Below are 20626 nucleotides of genomic sequence, written 5' to 3' on the forward strand. Positions count from 1 at the left end.
CGCAGGTAGATAGGATAGTGAAGGAGGAATTTGGTATGCTTTCCTTTATTGGTCAGAGTATTGAGTACAGGAGTTGGGAGGTCATGTTGCGGCTGTACAGGCCATTGGTTAGGCCACTGTTGGAATATTGCGTGCAATTCTGGTCTCTTTCCTATTGGAAAGATGTTGTGAAACTTGAAAGGGTTCAGAAAAGATTTACAAGAATGTTGCCAGGTTTGGAGGTTCTGTGCTATAGGGAAAGGCTGAACACGCTGGGGCTGTTAACCCTAGAGCATTGGAGGCTGAGGGGTGGCCTTACAGAGGTTTACAAAATTATGAGGGACATGGATAGGATAAATAGACAAAGTCTTTTCCGTGGGGTGAGTGAGTCCAGAACTAGAGGGCATAGGTTTAGGGTGAGAGGGGAAAGATATAAAAGAGAGCTAAGGGGCAACTTTTTCACGCAGAGGGTGGTACGTGTATGGAATGAGCTGCCAGGGAATGTGGTGGAAGCTGGTACAATTGCAACATTTAAGAGGCATTTGGATGGGTATATGAATAGGAAGGGTTTGGAGGGATATGAGCCGGGCGCTGGCAGTTGGGACTAGATTGGGTTGAGATATCTGTTCGGCATGGACGGGTTGGACTGAAGGGTCTGTTTGCATGCTGTACATCTCTATGACTCTATTATAATAAGCTTACTAGGGAAAAAGTGGAACCTATTAGAGACCAAAGGGGCAACTTTTGCATGGAACAGTGGGTGTGGATTAGGTTTTCAATTAATACTTCTCATCTTTCTTGTCAGGGAGGAAGGACATCATAGCTGGGGATTTCACTAGGCAGGGTGATGCCTAGACACGTTAAAATTAATAAAGAGGAAACACAATATATTTTAGCTGTCATAAAATACTATGGGAGGCAAAGGCAGAGATTGCTGGGGCCTTGATGGATATATTTAATACTTCTCTCACCATTAGTGAAAAATCAGATGACCTAAGGATAGCTGATGAGGTTCCTTTGTTGAAGGAGGGCAGTAGGAATAGGCCAGGTAATTACAGATGAGTTACTCTGACGTCAGTGGTGAAGAAAGTACTGGAAAGGAATTCTGAGGGACAGGATTAATCAGTACCTTTTGGCTCAAGGCAGGGTTTGATCAGGGATAGTCAGCACAAATTTGTTACAGGGAGATCCTGTCTAACTAAGTTTTTTTTTGAAAAGGTGAGCAGAGATAATTGATGAGGTCATGCAGTTTGTGATTTAATGGATTTCAGTAAGGTCTTAACTGGTCCAAAAGGTCTGGTCTGTAGGAAACAAGGCAAGCTGGTAAAGCGGATCCACAATTAGCTTGAAAATAGAGACAAAGGATGATCGGAAGTTTGTTTTTGTGATTGGAAGCCCGTGACTCGTGATTTATCTCAGGGATTGGTGCGGGGAACCCTTGCTGTTTGTTCAATGACTTGGATGAGAATGTAGAAAGTATAAGTTGTACGTTTGCAGATGACATGAAAGTTGGTGGTGGTTTTGATGGTGCGAATGGTTTCAGGCTACAGTCTGGTGTTGATCGACTGAGTAAGCTCAAGGCCCATGGTGTCAAAGGCATGGATCGAGGCTCGTCTGTCTGGCAGAAAGCAGACTGGGGATAAAAGAGTCCTTCTGAGGATGACAGCCAGTGACAAGTGGTGTTCCGCAAGGCTCAGTGTTGGGACCACAACTTTTCACTATACATTAGAAACTATCTAGTTGAAGGAACTGGAAGCATTCTGGCTAAGTTTGCAGGCAACATAAAGATAGCATTGAGGAAGTGGAGATGCTGCAGAACCATTTGGATAGGAAAGGAGCATGGACAGAAAAGTGGCAGTTGGAGTACAGTGCGGGAAATTGTGAGGTCATGCACTTTGGTAGGAAGAATAGAGGCATGGACTATTTTCTAAATGGGGAGAAAATTCAGAACTCTGAAGTGCAAAGAGACTTGGGAGATCTAGTCCAGGATTCTATCAAGGTAAACTTGCACGTTGAGTCAGCAGTTAGGAAAGTAAATTCAATGATAATAGATAATAGGTGCAGGAGTAGGCCATTCTGACCTTCGAGCCTGCACCACCATTCAATATGATCATGGCTGATCATCCTTAATCAGTATCCTGTTCCTGCCTTATGTCCATAACCCTTGGTTGCACAATCCGAGAGAGCTCTATCCAACTCTTTCTTAAATGAATCCAGAGACTGGGCCTCCACTGCCCTTTGAGACAGAGCATTTCACAGCCACCACTCTGGGTGAAGAAGTTTCTCCTCATCTCTGTCCTAAATGGTCTATCCCGTATTTTTAAGCTGTGTCCTCTGGTTTGGCACTCACCCATCAGCGGAAACATGTTTCCTGCCTCCAGAGTGTCCAATCCTTTAATAATCTTGTATGTCTCAATCATATCCCCTCTCAGTCTTCTAAACTCAAGGGTTTACAAGCCCAGTCGCTCCAGTCTTTCAGTGTAAGGTAATCCCGCCATTCCAGGAATTGACCTTGTGAACCAATGCTGCACTCCTTCAATAGCCAGAATGTCTTTCCTCAAATTTGGAGACAGAACTGCACACAATACTCCAGATGTGGCCTCACCAGGGCCCTGTACAGCTGCAGAAGAACCTCTTTGCTTCTATACTCAATTCCTCTTTTTATGACGGCCTGCATGCTATTAGCCTTCTTCACTACCTGCTGCACCTGCATGCTTACCTTCATTGACTGGTATACAAGAACACCCAGACCTCTGTACTGCCTCTTTACCTAAATTGATTCCATTTCGGTAGTAATCTGCCTTCCTGTCCTTGCCACCAAAGTGGATAATCATCCATTTATCCACATTAAACTGCATCTGCCATGCATCTGACCACTCACCTAACTTGTCTGGGTCACCCTGTAATCTCCTGACATCCTCATCACATTTCACTCTGCCACGCAGCTTCGAATCATCAGCATATTTGCTAATGTTATTACTAATACCATTTTCTATATCATTAACATATATTGTAAAAAGCTGCAGTCCCAGTATTGATCCCTGCGGTACCCCACTGGTCACTGCCTGCCATTCCGAAAGGGAGCCATTTATCACTACTCTTTGTTTCCTGTCAGCCAAACAACTTCCAATCCAAGTTAGTACTTTGCCCCCAATACCATGTGCCCTAATTTTGCTCACTATCCTCCTATGTGGGATTTTATCAAAAGCTTTCTGAAAGTCCAGGTACACTACATCTACTGGATCTCCCTTATCCATCTTCAGAGTTACATCCTCAAAGAATTCGGGAAGATTAATCAAGCATGATTTCCCCTTCATAAATCCGTGCTGACTCTGACCTATCCTATTACTACTATCCAGATGTGTCGTAATTTCATCCTTTATAATAGACTCCAGCATCTTTCCCACCACTGAGGTCAGACTAACTGGTCTATAATTTCCTGCTTTCTCTCTCCCACCTTTCTTGAAAAGTGGTATAACATTAGCCACCCTCTAATCCGCAATCAATTGATCCCGAATCAATCGAACTCTGGTAGATAATCAGCAACGCATTCACAATTTCTCGAGCCACCTCCTTCAGTACCCTGGGATGTAGACCATCAGGTCCCTGGGGACTTATCAACCTTCAGACCTAACAGTCTCTCCAACACCAATTCCTGGCAAATATAAATTCCCTTCAGTTCAGGTCCTTCAGCCACTGTTACCTCGGGGAGATTGCTTATGTCTTCCCCAGTGAACACAGATCTGAAGTACCAATTCAACTCTTCTGCTATTTCTTTGTTCCCCGTAATATATTCCCCTGTTTCTGTTTTCAAGGGCCAATTTTAGTCCTAACCATTTTTTTGCCTTTCACATACCTAAAAAAACTTTTACTCTCCTCCTTTATATTATTGGCCAGATTACCTTCATGCCTCATTTTTTTCTCTGTTATTTCCTTCTTAGTAATCCTCTGTTGTTCTTGAAAAGCTTCCAGTCCTCTGTTTTCCCACTTTTTCTCTTTTAACTTTATATGTGTCTTAACTTCCTTCATCAGCCACAGCCACCCATGCCTCCTCCTAGGATCTTTCTTCCTTTTTGGAATGAACTGATCCTGCAACTTCTGCATTATACACAGAAATATCCGCCATTGTTCCTCCACTGCCATCCCTGCTAAGGTATTGCACTATTGAACTTTGGCCAGCTCCTCCCTCATAGCTCCATAGTTCCCTTTATTCAACTGAAAAATTGTCATTCCGATTGTACCCTCTCCCTCTCAAATTGCAGATTGAAGCTTATTGTATTATGGTCACTACTTCCCAACGGCTCCTTCATTTCGAGGTCCCTGACCAATTCTGGTTCGTTGCACAATACCAGATCCAGAATTGCCTTCTCCCTCGTTGGCTCCAGCACCAGGTGTTCAAAGAATCCATCTCTTTCTTGAGGTCCAATACCATCCTGATTCTCCCAGTCTATCTGTATGTTGAAATCCCCCATAACAACTGTAGTAACATCTTTGCGACAGGCCAATTTCAGCTCCTGATTTAACCTACATCCGACTTGCAGACTACTCTTTGGGGGCCTGTAAATAACTCCCAAGAGGGTCTTTTTACCCTTAGTATTTCTCAGCTCTATCCACACTGACTCTACATCCTCGGATTCTAGGTCCCCCCGCGCAAGGGACTGAATATCATCCCTTATCAACATGGCCACCCCATCCCCTCTGCCCGTCAGTCTGTCCTTACGATAGCATGTGTAGCCTTGGATATTCATTTCCCAGGCCCTGTCCACTTGAAGCCACATCTTAGTTATCCCCACAATATCGTATCTGCCCATTTCCAAAAGAGTCTCAAGCTCGTCCATCTTATTTCTAATGCTTCGTGCATTCATATATAGTATTTTTAATTTGTCACTGTCCTCACCCTTCCCATCAACTCCTATTTCACTCAACTTTACAGCATGATCCCTTTGAGTTTTCTGCCTCATTGATACACTTGTCTTTCTTGACTTCCCTTGTTCTAACTCTCCCTCCAATTTCCTTCTTAAACATCCAGTTTGTCCCCTCCCCCCACTACTTAGGTTTGCTACTGCAACACAGCTACGTTTAAACTATCTGCCAGAATGCTGGTCCCTAACCTATTAAGGTGCAAACTGTCTCTTGTATAATTTATGCTTACCACAAAGCATACCCCAGTGATCCAAGAATTTAAATCCTTGCTTCCTGCACCAGTTCTCCAGCCACACGTTCAAGTCCATTATCTCCCTGTTTCTGGCCTCACCAGCCCGAGGAACTGGAAGCAAACCGGAGATAACCACCTTGGATATCCTGCTTTTCAGCCTTCTTCCTAGTTCTCCGAAGTCCTTGCTGTAGTATGTTCTTCCTCTTCTTCTCGACATCATTTGTGCTGACATGTACCGCCACCTCTGGCTGTTCACCTTCGTCTTTGAGGATTTCCTGCACTCTGTCTGTGATGTCTTTAACCCTGGCACCAGGAAGGCAACACACCATCCTTAAGTCCCGTCTGCTGCCACAAAAACCCCGGTCAGTTCCTCTCACTATGGAGTCCCCTATTACCACGGCTCTGTGCGATGTCCGACTCTTCCGCTCTGCCTCCACGCTAACTTTTGATTGATAGACCTGGCCGCCTCGCTGACTGGCAGTGTCATCTGTCTCTACTGTTTCCAAAAGATTCAACTTGTTCCTGACAGGTACTTCCCCCAGGGTCTCTTGCACCTGTCTCCTCTCTGCCTTCCTCATCGTCTGCTCTCTTCTGGTACAATTGGTGTAATAGTCTCACTGAAGGTCTTGTCCAGAAAGATTTAATTCTCTCGGATGAGTCTACGGTCCTCGAGTTCTTTCATCAGTGCTGCAGTCTGCTCTGTCAGTAGCTGAACGTGCACACACTTTCCACACATATACGAGCCAGACACACCAGAGTCGTTGACCTCCCACATCAAGCACGTAGCACACTGAACCAGCTGAGCAATCATGATTTCACCCTCTTCAACTGTGGCGTAATCACTTCACTCAACCTCCTTGTCAAAGACTCCTGAGCTAAAGCCTCACTCTTCAATCCACAACAACTTCCTTGGACCCTCTTTTTGGGGCAAGTCTGTGGACTTTTAATTTAGGTTAGAGGAGGAGGAAGGGAGGAAGGCCCTACTTTGTTGGACCTGGGGTCTAGAACACACCCACTCAAATACCTTCCTGACCGGCTTTGCGCTCTGCCTTCACTTCCGCCCAGCTCCCGCTGCTCTCTGCTGCGAAAAGACCGTTGGCGTCGAGGTAAGTTCTTAAATAACAATCACTTACCTTCCTGACCGACTTTGCGCTCTGCCTTCACTTCTGCCCAGTTCCCGCTGCTCTCTGCTGGCATTTATTTTGAGAGGACTTGAATGTAAAACAAGGGATGTACTTCTGAGGCTCTATAAGGCTCTGGTCAGACCACATTTGGAGTGCAGTTTGGGCCCCATATCTCAGGAAGGATGTACTGACCTGGAATGTGTTCAGAGAAGGTTCACTAGAATGGTCCCGGGAATGAAAAGCTTAACGTATGAGGAACGTTTGAGGACTCTGGGTTTATACTCAATGGAGTTTTGAAGGATATGGGTGGATTTAATTGAAACATACAGAATACTGAATGGCCTGAACAGAGTGGATTTTGGGAAAATGTTTCCATTGGTGGGATTGACTAGGACCTGAGGGCATAGCCTTGAAGCAAAAGAAAGACCTTTTAGAACGGAGCTGAGGAGAAACTTCTTCAGCCAGAGAGTGGTGAATCTATGGAATTCATTGCCACAGAAGGCTGTGGAGGCCAGATCATTGAGTATATTTAAGACTGAGATAAATAGGTTCTTGAGAATCAAGGGTTATGGGGAGAAAGCAGGAAAATGGGGATGAGAAACTTATCAGCCATAATTGAATGATGGAGCTGAATGGCCTAATTTCTGCTCCGATGTCTTACAGTCTAAATGTTTGTTCCCTAGGAAAAGAATAAAAGGATCTTAGTGTAGATGTCGATAGATCCCTGAACAAGTCAACATAGTTAGAGATGGTAAAGAAAGGATACTGGATGCTTACCTTCATTGGTTGGGGTGCAGAATACAGAAACAAGGAAGTATTTTTACAACTTTTTAAAACATTGGTGAGGCCACAGATGGAATACTGTGTACAGTTCTGTTTGCCATGCTATTGGAAGGACATAATTGTACTGGAGAGGTTTAGGTTCTTTTCCCAAGGTTTCACACATGAGATGCACTTTGCACACACAGCAACTTCTGCGAACAGTTAAAGTTTATTAAAGCTTGCACAAGCCAGGTGGCCCCCTTGCAGGCATGCAAGGTTGAGTCAAAGTGAGGCCCTGAACAAAGAAAACACATCCCCTTTCTATAGTGGCCATGCTTACAGATTCTGACAACTCCCCCACAGTCACATGACACTCAGGACAAGCACCAGTTACTCAACAGTCACATGTTACCCCAGGTATAATGGCAGGATAAGATCATCCTCGTCAATAATGTAAATGCCAGTGCCCTAATCCTGGGGAATAGTTATGCAGAGGATTTCCTGACTTCGATTCCCCAGACGGTGCAGGTGCGACATACCTCTGACCAGAAAGCATTTCTGAATGAAAGAGACTGAATGGTAGTTTAATTTGCCAATAGTAGGAGTGTATTAGCAACTGACTGTCTAAATGAAGTGTGAATTACAATGATGGTTATCCCCATGCAAAGATAGTGCAGTTTAACCCTTTAATATTGTATTAACGTCCAGAGAGATATTCCCATTTAATCTTAACATTACAAAGGTGCAGAGGAGGTTCACCAGATGTTCCTGGGAAGAGACTGGATAGGCTGTGCTTGTTTTCCTTAGAGCAGAGGAGTCTGAAGGGGATCTTGTTTGAGGTACTCAAAATGAGAGTCATGGACAGAGTAGATTGTGGGAATCCTGTTCCCATAATAGACATGTCCATGACCAGAGGGCAGAATATTAAAGTGAGAAGTGGTTTAGAGGAGATCTGATAAGACATTTGTTCCCCCGTGGAGTGGTGGAAATATGGAACATGGTGCCTGAAAAAACAGTGGAAGCAGGCACTCTCGCAACATTTAAGAAGCATTTGAGTGAGCACCTGAAATGCCAAGTGATAGTAGGCTAATGGATCAACTGGGATTAGTGTAGTTTGGTGTTTGTTGGTCAACATAGACATCGTGAGCTGGGGGCCTGTTTCCATGCTGTGTGACTTCATGACTACCAATTAATTTCTAATCATTCCAGAACAATAGATTTTTAGTTCTTATACATGTGTGTTGGGCAAGCACAGACCACCACTGTGTATGAACATTGGCCACACCAATATTTTTGCACTTAACGGGACCATTTAAGGAAAAGGTAAATAGAATTGCCATGATATTTTGAGATGGGAAAGGGTGGAACAAAGTTAAATAAAGCAGGCTGGCACTGATTGGGTCCTATCACAGAATTATTACAGTGCAGAAAGAGGCCAGTCAGCCTGTTGTGCCTGCACCCACTCTCTTGTATGGGTCCAATCTCCTGCCTTTTCCCCATATTCCTACACATTATTAGTATCCAAAAAAAAATTCATAGCCCTCTTGAAAACCCCAATTCAACCTGCTACAACACATTTCTAGGTAATGCATTCCATATCCTAACTTGCTGTATGAGCGAGCTTTTTTTCTCACGCCACACTTGCTTCATTTGCATGTCACTTTAAATTTATGCCCTCTCATTGTATTGTTTCTTTTACAAGATAAAACAGCTTCACAGTCTCTATTCTGTCCAGCATGCTTGTTACTTTGAAAACCCCAAATCAGTTCCCCTCTTAGCCCTTTCTCAAGGGAGAACCATCCCAACTTCTCCAATTTGTCTTCATAGCCATAACCAGTCTAGTAAATTGCTTCTGCACTCTCTCCAGTAATTCCGTTCTCTCCCAAAATGTGGTTCCACAGCTCTACAGTCTGCTACAGCTGAGGTCCAACAGGTGTCTTTTACAAGTTCAAGATCATGTCCTTGCTGTTATGTTCTATACCCCTGTTTTATGTTGTTTGTGATTTTCTGATTAAAGTGCATCATGTTATTTGTCTGCATTGACTCTCAACTACCACTTATTCGCTCAGTCCATCAATTAGTCAGTGTCTTTTTGGAGTTCATACTATCCTGCTCACAATTCACAATTCTTCCAAGTTTTGTGTTACATGGAAACTTTGAAACTGTCCCTGCATGCCAAGATCCAGATCATTAATATATATATCAGAAAAGTAAAGGATCTTTAACATCAGCAAAGTTCTGGGGAACTCTACTACAAACTTTACTTTGAAAAATAATCATTGATCATTATTCTGTTTTCTATTGCCGAGCCAGTTTTGTATCCACGTTGCCATTGTTCTTTTTGTACGATGACTACACTTTCCGACTTAAGTTACCTTACTGTAACATATACTGTAAGGAGATGCAGGAAGATGTTTTCACTCATGGAGCAACCAAAGCAGAGAGCCATGAATGCAAAACTGTTGCTCATAAATTCAATTAGTAATTGAGGGGATAATTGCTCACCCAGAAAGAACTTGGAATGAGAAATGTGTGACTGTATAAAGCAGTGGAGGCAAATTGCAGAAATGCCTTAAGGGAGCAATGGAAGCACTAATAGCAGAGCATGCAGATCAACCAAATGGCCTGTGTACTTTTGTGAATTGTTTTATACAGAAGATGGCCTTGAATGAGACTACAACAGCTTGCTTCATAGTGCCACATTGTGGTCAATGCTTCAAGCTACAGCAAAGAAATAGTAAAATTGAATGAGAATGTTAACAAAGTAAGGAACAAAAATCGAGATAGTGGAAACAATGTTTTCGGAAATGTGTTCAATTTAAGGTACTTATGTAGTTAGACTATGATCTGTTAACACTAATTCCAATCCAGCATTTTATCCTTTGGATTTGCGTTTAAACCACAAGTGGGTTTTGCAATATGGTCATTTTATACAGTGGGGTATTTGAAATTGCTTAGAAAATTGAAGCAGAACTGCTTACCTACAGTAACAACTTCTGTTGCTTCTCTGAAAGTGTTCAGTAATATCTGTATACTACCTTTAATCAATCTTCTATAACGATTGTTTGCCTTTAGTGACAGATTGAATCTATCATATTTTCTTTTTGTAAACCAAAGGAAAAGTTAGGTCTTGCTCACGTTTTGTGTTAATAACTTTGTTAATGTTAAATTGTGTGACTGCTTTACTATACAGTCATATTCAAATGTAATTGGTAAACTCGTTTTAATAGAAATCTTCATTTTGATTCAATGGATATAGCACCGGAATTTATGATTAATTTTATAACTGAATACTCGCCTGCTGCTTGTATCATGCTCCATTTCCTAGTGATTGTATCTAAAGAATATTGGTGAAGTCCTTGAGAACAAACTGTCCTCCAGTATGTGGTGCAAAACACTGAAAAGAGAAAAAGTGGTCCCATTTGTCTGATGTTTGAGACCAGTTGATTATGCTAGTGTTGATTTTTTAAAAATCAGTATTTAAAATTAACACAACTTATGTTATTTTCAGATGAGACTGTGAATTGGTATTCAAGTGATGAAGAAGAAGATGGTAGCAGTGTAAAGTCAATACTGAAAACTCTTAAAAAACAAAGTGAAACGATGAAAAACTTGCAGTCTTCTGTAACTGAGCAGACATCATACACATATATGGACCCACGTCTTGTGAAAGAAAAACTTGCTGAAAATAAACCTTCAGATCTTCGATTAAGAGCCGACTTGAGACAAGGTTCAACTGGAGAAGTCAAAAAGCCTTCAGAGGTGGTTTCTGCTGATCCTAGATTAGCAAGAGATCCCAGGAAGATGAAGGTACATGAGAATGTCAGTGCAGGCCTTTCTATTAGTGAAAGTCCTAAACATGATTCTCAACCCATCTCAAACACTAAACAGCAAGGACTCGATGATGATGAAGAGACAGAACGAGAACTGAGGGAAAAACCAGCCATTATACCTTTAGATACATTACCTAGTGTAACCTTGAGGGATCCACGCTGTCAGCTCAAGCAATTCAGCCACATTAAGATGGACATCACCCTTTCAAAACCTCACTTTGCAAAACTTGTTGTTTGGACTCCTGAGGATCTCCTTCCACTGCCATTGCCAAAGCCAGACCCAGTGTCTTCAATAAATTTGCCCCTCCCTCCATTAATAGCTAATCAACGTCTGAATAGAACTCAGAGTATTGTAAGTGACCCTCGTCAGATTGATCCACGGTTATCTTTGCGGTCTAAGGAGAATAGTGCAGTGAAAACAGACAAGAATACCGATTCAAGAGTTTCTTCTGAAAGACCATTGGACCCACGATTGCAAAAGTCATCAAATCCTAGATTGCAGAAAAGCAGTAGCTCAGATACTACTTTAAGAGAGTCCCATGTTGCACGGGCAGATCCTCGCTTATCAAAAATAAACAGTGGTTCTACACAAGTGTCAGGTGTCACTGTAAAGATGGATCAGACACTCCCTCCATATGCTCCCAAATTATCTTCAAGTGGTATGGGACTTGGATCCCCCAGCACATTGCTGAGTGGCATCAGTCTGTATGATCCACGAACCCAGACTTCTCAAAGCTTAGTGACGTCGGTTTTAACTACGCAAGCAGATTCCTCTAAGGAAGGTGAGCAAATAAAGAAACCTCTTGTACCAAAAAATCCCGCAAAGTCAGAAAATGTTCTCTGTGACTCATCGATGACATATAAAGCTTCATTGGTGCAAGAAGGTAGTATTGCAGATGGTGCAAGTGATCCTGCTGCAGAAAAGTCAGACAATTACAAACCACAATTAAAGCCTGAAGCATCCCAGGCATCAGCTACTTCTGCACCTGCAGTACATAATCTACCTATCCAGGCTTTAGCTGGCTTAATCAGACCACAGTATAGTGACCCCAGACAAAGTAAACATTCTGGACCTCCTAGCCAAGTGGATGAAGAGGATTTGAACAGTAAAAAGGATAAAAAACCACTGAAAGAAATGTTCAAAACTTTTGACCCAACAGCATCTCCATTCTGTTAGCACCCACTCCTTGAGAGGCTGTTATTCAGTCTGTATAATGTAGCTTGTCCCAATTCTTTAACTTATTTGGCTTGTTGGTGGTGTTTTATTTATTTTTTTACTATGTACACAGTCTGTTTAACTGTTCAAAGAAATGCATGCAGTGGCACATGCAGACTGTATGACTGGTTTTCTTTTGGTCTGAGTATGTAAGAACTACATTTTGAATGAATAATTTTTTATGGTAATAGAAATATATATATATATGTATAGAGAGAATATACCTGTGACCACATTTAAATTTCTTCCCGGTGAAGTAATTGTTTTTTCGTGTACTGAAACTGCTTAAAACCCTATTGTACAGTACTCTCATTCTAAGTTATTTCTTGCTTGGGTATTGTGATTATGAATTATTGAACTAGTACACTGAAAACTGTATATTGTTTTTAGTACTTTCAAGTAACTACTTTTTGTTGTGAGAGCTAATATTAAGAAAAATGACTGCCACTTTTATACTGTACAGTTTCAATAATATCACTCCAATGGCATACTTAAAGTCAAAATCCTAACCAATTTTGAGTTTTGTTATTCGATGCTGTCATATGTCCTCTGCAGTTTTGTTTTAAATTAGTTGCTTTGATATTTTGTCGCAATCAAGTGTGGAACCATTTGCAGTTAGACACTGTCCATAGATATTGCACTGTACAATTTGTTAAATGTATTTCAAAAATTATGTTTTTTGTTTACCACATGTAACCGCTGATTATCTGTTTTTGAATTGGAAAAATCAACCAGAATCATGGCATGATTTATTCAAGATCGATGTACACATTGTATAAAGCATTTATTGTGAAGACTTTTTTTTTGGTTTGTCTATAGTAAGTCTGAAATTGTGAACCACTGCTTATCCATTTAATACAAGAACTAGTGGTGGATTATTATGAATTAATAAAAGTTGCTGAACTTGTTCTTTATGTATGACACCATATTTTCATATTGAGCTACTGAGAGTTAGCTTTATAATGAAAACCTAATGTAAAAGCTTTTTGTACAAATGTATTAAACTCTTTTAATGTATATTTTATATGTATGCTGCAATTTTTAGTTATTTACACAGTTCTGTGTATAATACTTAAGTCCCATCTATCTCTTTACCAGAATGAAAAGATTAGAAGAGCAAGAGATATGCCACTGGGATTGGTGCTGAGTCCTCAACTGTTTATTATTTATATAAATTACTTAGATGAAGGGGCAGGAGGTATGATTGCCAAATTTGTTGATGATTTCACTGCATGGGTTGAACGGGCTCAATGGCCTACTCCTGTAATTATGTACCATCTCCCTACTACCAGTGGAAAAGAGATTAATTTAAGTAATAATTAATTTAATAAATGATAATCACTTACATCACTAGGTTTTTTACTTTATGGAAAATCAATTTTCTCAATTTGAGGCATTTACCCTCAATTCTAACAGGAGTTACTCTCCAACCAATCAACTTTTTAAAAAAAACCTGCAGATCCTGAAAAACCTCAGCAGGTCTGGCAACATATATGGAAAGAAAGCAGCATTAACATTTCAGGTTCACTGACCTTCCTTCAACTTGACTTGCCTGTGTTGTCACTCTGATTGTCTTTTCAAATCCAGGATATTTACAATCCTTCTTGTATCTCATGCAGGTCAGCCTTGCTGATCCTTTTCCATTCAACAACCATGGAGTTTTTCTGCGTGGTCACATTCCTATCAGAATGCCTCTCTCAGGATCTGTTCTTGTAGGTACTCCTGATTGCTAGCTTCTAGGCTCTTCTCACCACCTATTCTTAAGTACAGCTAACTGACAGTTTTGGGATCCTCTTATCGCCTGCTCTGTGTTGTTGACTGCATGTATCAGGATCCTCTCATTTGCTTCTGTAGGTGCTGCTGACTGTAATTCCAGTCCTGCTAAAATGCAGCTCCTCTCTGTACAGGTCCTACCTGCCCCAGAACTGCTCCCATTGTCTCGGAAATCTGAACCTGTCTCCTACACCAGTTCATTCATCTAAAGGTGTTGGATACAGTGCAACATAACAGAAACACAGAAATTAGGAGAAGGCCATTTGAGCCCGTTTCGCCATTCACCATGATTGTGATTTGATTATCCAGCCCTGTTAGTACTTTTGCCCCAATTGTTTGATTCCTTTAGCCCTAAGAACTATACCTAATTCCTTGAAAAAGAAATGTAATGTTTTGACTTCAAATGCTTTCTGCGGCAGAGAATTTCACACACCATTCTTTGGGTGAAGAAATTTCTACTCAATCTTAAAGGTATACTTAGACTTATCGCCTGATATTGGGTTCTGTGCTCATAGGGGAAAAGACCTTGGATGACCTTTGACTTAAGAATAGTTATAGATCATGAAATAAAAGAGACAGTAGAAATGTAGATACAAAATTGGATAAAAGATAACAAACGAAGATTCTATGTTAGTGTTTTCTAGTTGAAGTAATGTCTACTGCAGTTCCCTAGGTATCTGCGAAAGTATTTTCATACAGTTAGTGGATGGAGGTTTGCTCGCTGAGCTGAAAGGTTCATTTCCAGTGGACCTAATGTGAAGCAATGCTGAAAATTCCTGCTTTCTATTTTTATGTTTGGGTTTCTTTGGGTTGGTAATATTATTTCCTGTGGTGAAGTCACTTCCTGTTCCTTTTCTCAAGGGGGGGTGGTAGATGGGGTCTAACTCAGTGTTTGTTGATAGAGTTCTGGTTGGAATGCCATGTTTCTAGGAATTCCTATGCGTGTCTTAGTTTGGCTTGTCCCAGTTGAAGTGGTGTCCTTCCTCATCCATACGTGTGGATACTAATGAGAGAGGGTCATGTCTTTTTGTGGCTAGTTGGTGTTCATGTATCCTGGTGGCTAGTTTTCTGCCTGTATGTCCAATGTAGTACTTGTTACAGTCCTTGCATGGTATGTAGTAAATGACATTAGTTTTGCTCATTGTCTGTATAGGGTCTTTCAAGTTCATTAGCTGCTGTTTTAGTATGTTGGTGGGTTTGTGGGCTACCATGATGCCAAGAGGTCTGAGTAGTCTGGCAGTCAATTTCGAGATGTCTTTGATGTAGGGGAGAATGGTTAGGGTTTTTGGGTACCCAATGAACACAGTCTGCCGATTTCTCAGCAACAAACCCAAACAAGCAGACAAAACACGTCCAGAAACCCTAGCCACTCTCCCCTACATCAAAGACATCTCGCAAATGACTGCCAGACTTCTCAGACCCCTTGGCATCATGGTAGCCCACAAACCCACCAACACACTAAAACAGCAGCTAATGAACTTGAAAGACCCTATACAGACAATGAGCAAAACAAATGTCATTTTCTTATACCGTGCAAGGACTGTAACAAACACTACAGTGGACAAACGGGCAGAAAAGTAGCCACCGGGATAGATGAACACCAACTAGCCACAAAAAGACATGACCCTCTCTCACTAGTATCCACACGTATGGATGAGGAAGGACACCACTTCGACTGGGACAATACATCCATCCTAGGACAAGCCAAACTAAGTCACGCATGAGAATTCCTAGAAGCATGGCATTCCAACCGGAACTCTTATCAACAAACATATTGAGTTTATGAAGGGCTTTTGCCTGAAATGACAATTTTCCTGCTTCTTAGATGTTGTCTGACCTGCTGTGCTTTTCCAGCACCACTCAGGGTCTAACTCGATGTTTAGATCAATCTACGACCCCCCCCCGGAGAAAAGGAACAGGAAGTGACTTTACCACAGGAAATGACATCACCAACCCAAAGAAACCCAAACATAGAAAGCAGGAATTTTCAGCATTGCTTTGCATGAGGTCCACTGGAGATGTTACCTAGTAAGGTAATGAAATGTCTGGAATTTAATCTTTCAGCTTAGCAAGCAAACCTACATTCAAAACCTCAAACTGAGCTACAAATCTTAAAATTCACTAATACAATTAGTAGATGAGATCTGGAATGCACTGCCTGAAAGAGTGGTTCAATTGAGGCAAGAGGGCATTGAATGATTATTTAAATAGGAACAATGGACAGGGTTATGAGAAGGCAGCAGGAGATTGGCAATAATTAAAGATCTCAGACATAATGGGCTGAATGACCTCCTTCACAGTAACAATTCTATGATATATTCAAACACTTGATCCTCCTATTCCTATGCTGACTAACATGTGGGACTGGGAGTAAACTGGATTAGTGATTTTCTGTTCCTGCTTCTTAATCTCCTTACTAGCTCCCTAAAATCCTCTTCCCTTCCCATTATGCTAGTAGTACCAAAATTGGTCACAACCTCTGGCTGTTCATTTTCCCCAGGAAAATGTCCTGTAACTGCTACATGCCATTCTTCACCATTGCACTAGGGAAGTTGCATACCATCTGTGAGACACAGCTGTGGCAAAGAGGTTGATTTCGTTATCGTGAAAGAATGCAAAAGGGAAGGGCAGAGGTGTGTGTTTTAACAATTTATATTTTAGCAAACAGTTATAAACCTCTACGTATTCTGACTGATGCAGTGCATGGATATTGCTGTATTAAAACACACTTCTCCGTAGCTTACCTTCCTGCAAGCTTTCAATCTAGCTCTGACTGCTTTTGTCTGAGGAAACATTGTTTTCATAAGTATCCAAAGCAGAAAAATGATTAGAAACCAGTTAATTTCAGAGGGTTTCTGCACTACATGAATATTCTCTTAGATGGCCGGACAATCACCCATTTTCCATCCGAGCATTCCAAAGGTGACCTCTAACCTATATAGTTCTCTGTCCTGCACATGAACCACATTTAGATTCTGAAGGTTTTCAAGCTTTTGTTGTTTCTGATAACAATGTTTGGGACACAACATCCAAACCTTTGCTAACTAATATATGTTCCATTCAGCTGAGATGTCCTGTTGTGGTATAACTTCACAAATTATTTAGTATAAGTTGAATAGTTTACTAATTACTCACTAAGTACTCATCTTCCACTGCACCAAGGAAAGACCCAAATACTGGAGCATGAAAAATGGAGAGAAGCACCTTTGGTGAACTCCTGACTTACTAAACTTTTACCTGCTTACAATATGAATAGTTTCAAATTGGTTGACTCATCTTTGCTGTCCTTTTTTGCTTGTCCATATTTTGTTGTACGGTTCAGATTTCCACAGTCACAGTAATTAAAAATCACATGACACCAGGTTATAGTCCTACAGGTTTAATTGGAAGCACTAGCTTTCGGAGCGCTGCTCCTACAATTACCTGATGAAGGAGCTGCGCTCCAAAAGCTCGTGCTTCGAATTAAACCTGTTGGACTATAACCTGGTGTCATGTGACTTTTAATTTTGTAAATCCCAGACCAAACCAGTGTCTCCAAATCAATCACAGTAATAAAAGTGTAGCTTGAATTCAACACAAACAAGAAACATTTTCTGAATATATGTTTTTTAACTGACTCTTGTCACCAGAAGGATTCAACTTGATGGGGAAGTTATATTGGATAGTCAATTGGTACTTAAAGTTGGCAAGGCAGTGAGACTGGATGAGGTGTGTCCCATATGTTGAAGGAAGTGAAAATGGAAATTGAAACACTCACCATAATCTTTGTTTTCTCTCACGGGTTGGATCAAAGGGTCTGTTTCCACATTGTACATCTCTATGACTGAGGAAGGTGAAAGGTATTGGAGAACAGTCAACATTCCGGCCTAGTTCAAGAAAGGCTGTAAAGATAAGCCAGCAATTATAGAACAGTCAGTTTAACTTCAGCAGTAGTGAGTTTCTAGAAAATAGTTTTGAGGTAAAGTTAATAGTTACATGGGATAAGGTGGGTCAATTAGTAAGAGTCAGCATGGATGTCTAAAGAGGAAGTTTTTTTTAAATTTAAAACGTAACTTAGCATCAACTGACATTTGTGAAAGAGTTCCAAACACCTACCACCCTTTATGTGTAGAAGTGTTTCCCAACATCTCTCCTGAACAGTCTGGCCCTAATTCTCAGACTATGCCTCTAGTTCTAGAATTCCTAGGGTGAAAATAATTTATCTTTATTTACCCACTGTCTTCCTGTTGATATTATCGAAGACTTCAATCAAATCACCCTTAGCCTTTTAAATTCTAGAGAAAATAGACCCAATTTGTATAACCTCTTGTCAAACTCAGCACAGAACATAGGCACAGCAGAGGCACAAGTCCTTTTTGTCCACCATTTCTGCAGAAATCATAATGCCATTCTAAACCAATCCCATCTGTCTGCAAATGGTTCATGTCTCTCTTCAGTGCCCATTCATGTGTCTGTCTAAGTGCCTCTTAAATGTTGCCATCATATCTGCTTCTATCACCTTTCTTGGCAGCGTGTTCCCCTGCAAATCTGTAAAGAACCTGCCTCACACATCTTTAAATATTTCCCTTCTCACCTTAAACCTACACTTCCAACATGGGAAAAAGCCTCGGACTATCTACCCTATCCCCTCAGCCTGCATAAGTAGCCAAATCAATCCAGTTTTTCCAATCCTTACAGTGAATGCACTCCAATCCAGGCAATGTTCCGTTAAATCTCTTTTGTACCTTCTCCAAAGCCTCCCCGTCCTATAGTGTGGTGACCAGAACTGCACATAATACTAAATGAAGTAATGAAATGGCCTAAATGAAGTCTTACATTGCTGCAACATGACTTGCTAACTTTTAAACTCAATGTCCTAACCAAAGAAGGCAATCATGCCATAAGCCTTTTTTTAAAACCACTTCATTCACCTCTTGCCAGTTTCAGGGAGCTATGGACTTATACTCCAACATCTCTTTGCTTGTGCTCTAACCTTGCTCATGGTAGACTGGTTGTCAAGGTTAGATCATGTGGAATACAGGGAGAATTAACCATTTGGATACAGAACTGGCTGAAAGGTAAAAGGTGATGGTAGATTGCTTTTCAGACTGGAGGCCTGTGACCAGTGGTATGCCACAAGGATTGGTGCTGGGTCCAGTGCTTTTTGTCATTTATATATATGATTTGGCTGTGAGCATAGGTTGTATTCTTAGTAAGATAGCAGATGATTCAAAAATTGGAGGCATAGTGGACAGCAAAGGAGGTTAACTCAGAATACAATGGGATCGTGATCAGATGGGCCAATGGATTGTAGAGTGGCAGATGGAGTTTAATTTAAATAAATGTGCTGCTTTGGAAAGGCAAATCGGGGCAGGACTTATGCACTTAATGGTAAGGTCCTGGGGAGTGTTACTGAGCCAAGAGACCTTGGGGTTCAGATTCATGGTATCTTGAAAGTGGAGTTGCAGGTAGATAGGATAGTGAAGAAGGCATTTGGTGTACTTGCCTTTAGATTAGACTTACAGTGTGGAAACAGGCCCTTCGGCCCAACAAGTCCACACCGACCCGCCGAAGCGCGACCCACCCATACCCCTACATTTACCCCTTACCTGACACTACGGGCAATTTAACATGGCCAATTCACCTGACCCGCACATCTTTGTGACTGTGGGAGGAAACCGGAGCACCCGGAGGAAACCCACGCAGACACGAGGAGAACGTGCAAACTCCACACAGTCAGTCGCCTGAGTCGGGAATTGAACCCGGGTCTACAGGCGCTGTGAGGCAGCAGTGCTAACCACTGTGCCACCGTGCCGCCCATTTACTGGTCAGTGCATTCAGTATAGGATTTGGGAGGTCATGTTGAGGACATTGCTTAGGTCACTTCTAGAATACTGTATGCAATTCTAGTCTTTCTGCTCTAGGAAGAATGTTGTGAAACATGAAAGGGTTCAGACAAGATTTACAAGAATGTTACCAGGGTTGGAGAGTTTGAGCTAAAGGGAAAGAGTGAATAGGCTGAGGCTATTTTCCCTGGAATATCGGAGGCTGAGGGGTGATCTTATAGAGGTTTATAAAATCATGAGAGGCATGGATAGGGTAAATAGGTCTTTCCCCCATGGTGGAAGTGTCAAAAATGGCATAGGTTTAAGGTGAGAGGGGAAAGATATAAAAGGGACCTAAGGGTCAACCTTTTCATGCAGAGGGTGGTGCATGTATGGAATGAGCTGCCAGAGGAGGTGGTGAAGGCTGGTACAATTCCAACACTTAAAAGGTATATGAATAGGAAGGGTTTAGAGGGATATGACCAAATGCTGGTGAATGGAACTAGCTTTATCTAGGATATGTGGTCAGCATAGATGAGTTGAATTGAAGGGTATGTTGGCATGCTATACATCTCTATGCTTCTGTGTTCAACTCCAACACACAAGTTGTATTTTTGACTTGTATAGGATTGGAGAATTGAATAACTAAGGAGATTGACAGTTCTAAACACTTTATTTGCCAACTCACGGGCTTTTTGCTCTGCGCCATAGATTTGTGATTCCCATAGAGCATTAAGTTCCTTTTCATTTACAGAACATACATGTTTGAACACACCATTTGAGTTTATGGTTTCTGTCAACTGACAGTCACACACCACTCCCTTTCACTTATCGGTAAAAGTAGGATCAGTTGAAGATCGAGCATGACTTCTGGATCTGATCATATTCCTCCCTGTCATGATGTCTCCATGGACACTACAAAAATCTGACCCATCCGTAGTGCTGATGTTGACCTACTGGAAACTTCCAGAATTTACTGC

The 20626-nt window shown here is 41.5% G+C and overlaps 1 protein-coding gene across 3 annotated transcripts in view; it reads left to right on the forward strand.

Moving 5' to 3' along the window:
* LOC132830998 (zinc finger CCCH domain-containing protein 6) overlaps positions 1-12998 on the forward strand; it is a 60331-nt gene extending 47333 nt beyond the window's left edge. For all 3 annotated transcript variants that reach the window (XM_060849031.1, XM_060849014.1, XM_060849023.1), the window contains one exon: positions 10532-12998. In XM_060849031.1, the coding sequence (XP_060705014.1) occupies positions 10532-12030 (1499 nt within the window). In that variant the 3' untranslated portion in view covers positions 12031-12998. The remainder of the gene's footprint in view (positions 1-10531) is intronic.
* Positions 12999-20626: the final 7628 nt, after the last annotated feature.

The sequence above is a fragment of the Hemiscyllium ocellatum genome, chromosome 3 (assembly GCF_020745735.1).
Source record: "Hemiscyllium ocellatum isolate sHemOce1 chromosome 3, sHemOce1.pat.X.cur, whole genome shotgun sequence".
NCBI lineage: Eukaryota > Metazoa > Chordata > Chondrichthyes > Orectolobiformes > Hemiscylliidae > Hemiscyllium > Hemiscyllium ocellatum.